The sequence below is a fragment of the Sinocyclocheilus rhinocerous genome, unplaced genomic scaffold (assembly GCF_001515625.1).
Source record: "Sinocyclocheilus rhinocerous isolate Xijiao unplaced genomic scaffold, SAMN03320098_v1.1 scaffold1907, whole genome shotgun sequence".
Classification (NCBI taxonomy): domain Eukaryota; kingdom Metazoa; phylum Chordata; class Actinopteri; order Cypriniformes; family Cyprinidae; genus Sinocyclocheilus; species Sinocyclocheilus rhinocerous.
Window position 1 is genome coordinate 411,043 of NW_015628766.1, and position 8,407 is coordinate 419,449.

At 34.2% G+C, this 8,407-nt stretch overlaps 1 protein-coding gene across 1 annotated transcript in view; it reads right to left on the minus strand.

Moving 5' to 3' along the window:
* LOC107738475 (solute carrier family 2, facilitated glucose transporter member 9-like) overlaps positions 1–727 on the minus strand; it is a 5,851-nt gene extending 5,124 nt beyond the window's left edge. The window contains exon 1 of the mRNA XM_016550235.1: positions 654–727. Within this exon, the coding sequence (XP_016405721.1) occupies positions 654–698 (45 nt within the window). The 5' untranslated portion in view covers positions 699–727. The remainder of the gene's footprint in view (positions 1–653) is intronic.
* Between the last annotated feature and the right edge of the window lie 7,680 nt (positions 728–8,407).

An 8,407-nucleotide genomic window follows, 5' to 3' on the forward strand; every position in this document is an offset into this window, starting at 1 on the left:
TATATATATATATATACGATATTTTATTCTGAGAAAGAGCAGACGTGAGTTTAGCACCAGTAACAACATTATATGTAACGTAAGCTTATTGGGCAACAGTAGCTTTACATAAGAATTTAAAATGTGTTTACACTAACTTTAGTGCCTCTTTAGCGTTATCTGACAAAGACGCATATGAAAATCATTCATTATTAGAGTCAATAGACGTCTGTTATACATCAATTTCTTTTAAATCTGCTGCCAAAGACAATATCTGTTTTTTGGTTGGAGAAATGCTATAAATAAATAGCTAAATAAAAACATTGAATTAAGTTTAATTAGTTACGCTTTTAAAGAGATTACAGGTTAAACTGCAGATTTGCAGACAATTATGAGAGCGAAGACATTTTGAGAACAAAAAAAAAAGAGATGATTTCATTATAACGCCAAGTCGACAACATTTCCCTGAGAATTCAACAGATGCGTCATGACATGAATTGTGAGTCTTTTCATCAAAAGGAGCCGTCATGTTTTATAATGTTTCGAATATTTTCAAAAAATCAAAAATTAAAGAATTCATTAAACACGTATTATTATTATTATTAGTAGTAGTAGTAGTAGTAGTAGTAGTAGTAGTAAATCTTAACATGCAAAATAAATTAGGTGTAACTTACCCCTCTACTTTTCCCATTAAGTTCTATCAAAACCTCCTCCGCCATCTATGAGCACAAAAGAAAGAGGCCCTTTGACTAAAATTCGAATGAGAGTGGGTATTGTTTTTTCCTTAAACCTTCAAACCACCGGCACCTCAAGTGCAGGCTATTTTTGACTGAATTATGACTGAATTCGGCAAATTTAACAAGGAGGAGGGAGAGTGTACGACGTTCAACCAACCACTTCTTGCTGTCAAATGAAGCTCCTCCTACATGAATTTCTCACTATTTTAAAAGGTCAAAATGTGAGACTGACATTGTCACATGTTAACAACCCGCGTGATTTAACTCTCTGTTCAAATTAACTGAACTTGCTTGTCATGGGTAACAGAAACTATTAAATATAACACAAATTATCATGTGTGTGTGTGTGTGTGTGTCCAATGGCAAAATTATAATTTTGAGGTAGTAAACTGTATTTATTTAGTAATAGTCTATGTGCAACCACTCTGTCTGTGCACAGATAACAGAAAACCAGTGATTCATTGACGTTACTGTCTCTATGTTCTATATACAGACATCTGATACGAGGATTCCTCATCATGAAGACGACAGAATGATGGAATTGATCCTCCTGATCCCATGTATTCTCAGCATTTCATCATGGTCATCAAACTGAAATCTGCACATAACTAAATTGCTAAATTTTACATTTGTAAATGTCTTACTGTGCAAATTATCACTGCTATTCAGGCACTCACGTGAAACTACTCTGCAAGCCTTAAAACATTAGTTATGGTTTGGTGACCTTAGTTTTGCATCAGGCCCTCAAGGGCTTAAAGGGATAGCTCACCCAGAAATGATCATTCTGGCATCATTTACTCACCCTCATGTCATTCCAGACTTGAATGACTTTCTTTCTTCTGTGGAACATAAGACGTAAGACGGTGGAAGTCAGTGGTAACCAAAACTGTTTGATTACCAATATTCTTCAAAATGGCTTCTTTTGTGTTCTGCAGAAGAAAAAAAGTCCTACTGTTTTGGAACGACATGGGGGTGAATAAATGATGACAGACTTTCCATTTGGGGGCGAATTATCCCTTTTAAAAAAACTAGATTAACACAGTTTAATGTGTATCACATACTGTACACTCAGTTCAAAAGAAGAATTAGCAATGTCACTCCATACACTCTCATGTGCTCTGCCTAAATATGTATTAAATATATTTGTTTTCCCTCGGTTTCAATAATTCTCCAGTTGCTCAGCCTTGTGACTAACCTTTGACAAATGTTGAAATAATAGTTCTGTGTTTGTGTTACTTTTGGCACTATAGCTCCCTCTGGCCTTTTTTGTTTTGTTTGTTGGTTTGTTTGTTTTTGGCCCTCTCTCTTCTCACATGAATATGAGAAGATGCTCCCACAAATGTATTAATTATATGTAATAGATTATATATATACTGTATGTATATATATATATATATATATATATATATGTGTGTGTGTGTGTGTGTGTGTGTGTGTGTGAGAGAGTGTGTGTGTGTGTGTGTGACAGACCTGGCTGCAGTCTTATCTACATGTGCCTTTCTGAGTATGTTCTCGTGGTCATATGACTCAGCGTTAAATCCATAGCATGACACAATTTTTTGTGAAGAATCAATTATTGTCTCACATAGGAGGTTATTCACTCTTTTCTACTCTACTCTCGTCATTCATTCATCCAAGTATCTGTAAAACGAAATGGTAATGTGAAATGTTTGACTGCGTCCGGTGGGAACATGTGGAGGCAGCGGCGCAAAAACGGGATATGCCGCATATGCAGTGCATATAAATGTTGCCATTTTGCCGAAATCATTATGTGAAAATCTTCTTTAATAAAACGTTATACATGATCAAAAGCTTAGTTGTTAAAATAATGTAATGAAACATTTTTATTTAAGGGTTTTTAGCATATTTAACCCTCTGGCCCTCTTCGTTTAGGAGTCACACTTGCCTCCTTCAAGGTCAAAAGTGACTGAAGCCTTGAAATGTAACTTTTTTTTTTCTTCAGGAAAATCAATGTAATATATTTTTGTTCAATAATATTTTTTGATTATTATTTATGATTTTGAGGGAATTTTAGGATACTGTGCAATATTTATAAAATTTATTGAGCTATTTTCTCCATTAGAATGACTATATTTTTTATTTCTTTACTATTTTTTTTAAATAAATGCAATATTTCACATTAAAATAGAGTGAAGGCATTTAAAACCCATTTTTTTAAAGTGAGAATTGGGCCATCTGGAGGCATTAAAAAATAAAAACTTATGTAATGTTGCATAACCTCTTGTATTAGCACCCTATATTGATATATACAGAGGCTTTTGGATTCCCGTTGTTTTTTAGACATAATTTCTTCATTTTTTTTAGGTTTTGCATTTAGATATATATCTAGACATTCTAAAAGACTACTTTTTTGTCAAGGTTTAGATATTTTTGGTTAGATAAATATCATGTTTTACATAATGATTACAGTCAAACATTAAAATCTTGTTAGAAAGGGAACACATAGAAAGCATTTTTGTTACTCAGTATTTGATAATTACAAAATCTAACAAAATAAGGAATGAATAGTGATAATTCAAAACACTTTATACAAACATTTTGTAATTAATTAATATTTTATTCAATGTAATTCAATAAATGTTAATAAAACTTCAGAACAGAAACTAAGATTTTTTTGTATTTCCCATTCATTTCCTATGTCGGTCATTTTTGGCCGCGAAGAAGTCAAGTGTGACTATTTTTTATGAGCCTTTAACATATCCGAATCATGTCCATGATTTTTTTGTGTGTTCATATTGCTAATGTGACAAAAGTCACCAAGTGTCATCTCATTCCGATGAAGCTAAGATTTAAAAAAATTCAAAATATAAAGAATGTCTTAAATATTTAAGAACGTCTCTCAAATGCATGTAGGCCTACTGAAATATTCTGCAATTCGACATCACAATAGGGCGCGATATTTGTAATTTAATGCACAAGTAGGCTAAATGTGAGCACAGTGCAGTTGTACTAAAAATATTCGCAAATTTTTTGTTAATTTGTAAAGTACGAAAATGAAACGGTATTTAAATGCATAAAATAACTCATTTTACATTCTGGCATTTATGTCCTATTGACTTCTGCCCTTTTTCACATTATTGCAGATGGGGATTCAAAAGAGAACTTTTTTTAAAATTAATGTAATGTTGCATAACCTCTTGTATTAGCACCCTATATTGATATATACAGAGGCTTTTGGATTCCCGTTGTTTTTTAGACATAAGTGAAGGTTGACTAAACTTTTAACTATCTGCATGTCTCATCCATGAGTAGGCCTGTGCAATGATGGAGAACAAGCTTTTGGGGGTGTTGAGACCCACAGCCAAGCTGACTGAGCAATAAAGCTAGAGTGAGCCCTTTTATTAAAATACCTGGAGGTAATACAAAAATAATACAAAAATGGTCCTATTCACTCAGTATTGCCTGGTCTAATTCACAACTTTACAAATTCTCAATTACAATTACGTACAAATTAATTGTATTCAGTTGTGTTTTAGGCACTAAAACAGTCCAGTAGTCAAATATATATCTATATTGAAATAATGACGATTTCTGTGCCACCACAGACTGGTTGCTGGCCCCTTCCTGGCCACCCCTTTGAAAACATCCTGGTTCCGCCACTGCCTAAGAGGGCAAATATCAGTTCATTTATGAGTATCTCTGTTGCTCAAAAAAAAAAAAAAATGTTTGTGAAGGGCATTTGATTTACATTTGAGAGAATGGATACAAACAAGGATATACAAACTAGCCACCTTTCACTGAAAATTGCATTTTTAATTCAAAATAGGCCATCTGTGTGATTCAAGTAGATCCGATGAGTTGAAAGCTCTTGCTACTTCATACTTTAATACAAAATAATGCTGAATTTTGACAAAAAGGTTTAATGTTCAAAAAACACATTATTTTTCAAATACTGTACATTATTGTTTCTGATTCTCTGCTGTTTGACGTGATCTGATAGAATCTAATGTAATTATATAATAACGCTCAGATTCTGATTCCTCTTTGCAGCACTGAAGTGGTACCGTGCCAAGTGTAATATTCAGGCTGAGGTGGAGGAGATGCAGGAAGAGCAGCGCTCTTTGTCCTCAATAGAGACTGTCTCAGTATTGCAGCTCTTTAGGGATCCGTCTGTTCGCTGGCAGATTGTTACAGTCCTTGTGGTCAACGCTGGGATGCAGCTGTCTGGAATCGATGCGGTGTGTGTTTTTTTAACAGTGAAAACTGGTGATGATGAATATAAAAATGGCTATAACATTATTTGAGATAATAAACTGGTTTCTGTTTCTAGATCTGGTTCTACACCGTCGGGTGATTCTTGCCTCCACGTCGTGCATTCAAATCGTTTAATGCACAGCTAGCCGTTGATTATCCCTTACATATAAATCCATTAGCAAAACGTGAAAAGAACTATATTACAAAGTGGAAATAGTAAATGAGACAATAAACGATCCTCTGCTTTCATCTAGTGGTCATAGTGAGAATCATGACATTCGTTTTAATCGTATTTGTTTTCCTAGATGAAATCTTGGCAGAAATCTTCAACTTTTTCCATGAATTATCTCTATAAGTAAAAATGAAAAAATGCAGATGTTCTTTTAATTAAAGTAAATTTGACTTAAAGTGTTCTCATTTTATATAAAAATGTGCAAAAATATGAATAACTTTGAAGCAAATGAATAATGTGTGTGTGTGTGTGTGTGTGTGTTCTACTGTCTGGGGTCCGCCATAGGAGTTAAATGGAGTTATGTGACACACTCCCCCCTTTTTTCCACTTTTTTCACTCCATGAGTTTGTATCCTTCCATGCGCAAGCTAGTTAATGGGCTTTTTTTTAATGACTTGCAGAAAGTTTTCTGCGGGAGTTACTGCTATGCAACTTCAGGGATCTAATCTATGCACAATCAGCTTGTAACACTCAAAAGAGAAAGAGAGATCGCATCATATGACCCCTTTAAATATATTTATAATTACACATTTGGCATGATGAAGTTTCAATTTAGTACATTTAAAATTCTATCTTTAAATGTAATATCGAATAACACTAAATTTAAAATTAGGATCAAGTACTTTACATGTGCTTTAGTATGTTAGTCAAACATTCAAATAAATGTACATTAAAGCACAACAAAAGATTATTAGAACAATTTAAAACGTACTTTAAAGTAAAACTTTTAAGATTACATTTCTACAAAGGGCACTTTTTAAAAGTGTAGAGATACCAGAGTATTCTGTTGTTCTGAATAGGAGTTAAATGGAGTTATGTGACACACTCCCCCCTTTTTTCCACTTTTTTCACTCCATGAGTTTGTATCCTTCCATGCGCAAGCTAGTTAATGGGCTTTTGCTCAATGACTTGCAGAAAGTTTTCTGCGGGAGTTAGTGCTAGGGGCTGTCATTGTTATTGTCGCCGAGGGCAACAAAATAAGGACGTTGCTGTACTAATAATTCACTGCTCACTCAACACAATTCCAGATGCAGACTCGACAGGGTTGCTCGGCGGCCTGCTGCTGCTGCCACACCTATTTCTGGAACACATCACGTTTACTTCCTGCACAAATTTGCATGATATCTGCAAGAGCACTGTCACACACCACACCATTGCTTTAAGTCTTTAATAAAACACCTTTGGGGTAAAATTTAGTTGTAAAACACATATTTGCCTCAGTTTATGCTATGAATGGTACATGCTAACGCAGTTGATTGACATTTGCATACCCCTTGGCAAATGTGCAGTTGCACCCCTGTGTGGAGGAATGAACTACAATACTCGCAGTGCTTACTTTTAAGCGTTTAATTTCAACACACTGTTTCAATAACCTGCACTGCATGGAACATATACATTTATGACACTGTAAATTTCAATGATATTGAAGGTTTACAGCCAGTGTCTGTGGCCATTCCAGAATCAAATGTTTGGAATCATGTACAGTGTTCATGTAGGCATACAGAGGTATTTCCCAGGTTTACCGTCCAGGGGTCAGTAATTAGCTGGTTAGTGTTACCTCTTTACCCCTGCTGGTAGATGTCGTAACTACACCATTATCAAGGTAAAATTATGAAGTTATTGGAAATCCTTAAATTATTAAAAAATAAATAAATAAATTTAACTGACCTGCCACATAATGTAATTTTGTAATTATGGTTTTGAGGGAACAATCCGTTGCCTGTTATTTGACTCTATTTGTCAGCAGGCTGTGCTTATTGCTCCAAATTTACAAACTTTTATTTGGTCCAGTTACACACTTTTATTGAGGTTCATATACGAAACTCTGACTTTATTTTATATGGCCATTTAACCATTTCTTTCTTAATGGTGTCTCTTTCTATGTGCTGTATCTACCAGATCTGAGGCTGTATAAAAGAACAGTAAGGCTTTTTGTCTGTTTTCACTATACAGAAATATATTTCAAAATCTAACGTGCACAAGTGAAGTGTTAGTGGCACATAACTATTTATGCAGTGTCTATTTACACTGAGAGCAAATAACCAAGCTCATTGACAAAGCCTATTTTAACTAACTCTGGCCACCGTTGCTCTTATATTTTACCTTTAATACAAATATCACATTGCTTCTGTTTAGACAAGTGTCACTATTTGCACTTAGTGCAAACAATATGCTATTTTTTTTTCTACACGGTGCAAACAGTATCTACATTTGGTGTAATTGTATCTACTTTTTGACACTTAGTGTAAAGAGCCACTGCCAAAGAGTTATTATTTGTCATAAGTTAGATCACGTTCTCGATTGTGAGTTTCTGTTGAAGAGCAGCTGAAATGTAAGACAGTTGTGCTGCTTAAGCTGTAGAGGGTGCTATGTCAACAATATCGTCCTCGTAAAAAAGGATGAAATTCAGATAAATGTAGCTCCAACTGACCCCTGCTGGACAATCGTGGGATGGCCACTTTACAATAAATAGATCACCCAAAGTGCACCCCAAAATGAAAATTCTGTCATCATTTACTCTCCCTCATGTCGATCCAAACCAATATTAATTTCTTTCTTTAGAAGATGGTTTGAAGTATTTTGTCCAAATATGAAAGATAATAAATTCTCCATCAATTCTCCAAACTCTTATCCTCTGTATAGGGTCATGGGTTAATAAAATATATTTAAAAAAATCTTCTTCAGGTTTTAACAACATGAGTGTGAGAAAATTATGACAGAATGTTTTTGTGTGAATTATCATTTTAACTCACTATGAATAACTATGTAACTGCTACAGTGAACCTTCTACTACAATTGCTGTTCACACAGTAAACTTACATTCATGAAAACAGACATACAGGTACAGTAATGGGACCATATCTCCATGGCCTCATGCTAAATGAGTTCTTAATCACAGTCCATTAAGCACTGTTAACTCCTGTTGGCTGACAATAGCCGCTCTCCAGTGCTGGGTCTGGTGGTTATTTATTAATTTGTCTTTCCTTGTATGATTAATGATGCTGTCTCTCTTCTCCAACCCTCCATTACAACCTCATGAGTGTTAATCTGTCTAATTCACTTTTATTAGGCTTACACCATACAGCAAAAAATTTATATTTTCAAATATATATAAAAAAATGTACAAACATATATTTGTTAAAATAAGTTTTAAAATATATTAATGTAAATAAATGTATTTTTTTTTTTTTTTTTTTTTTTTAAAAATACTTCTGCTCACCAAGGCTGCATTTAGCCTGTCACAA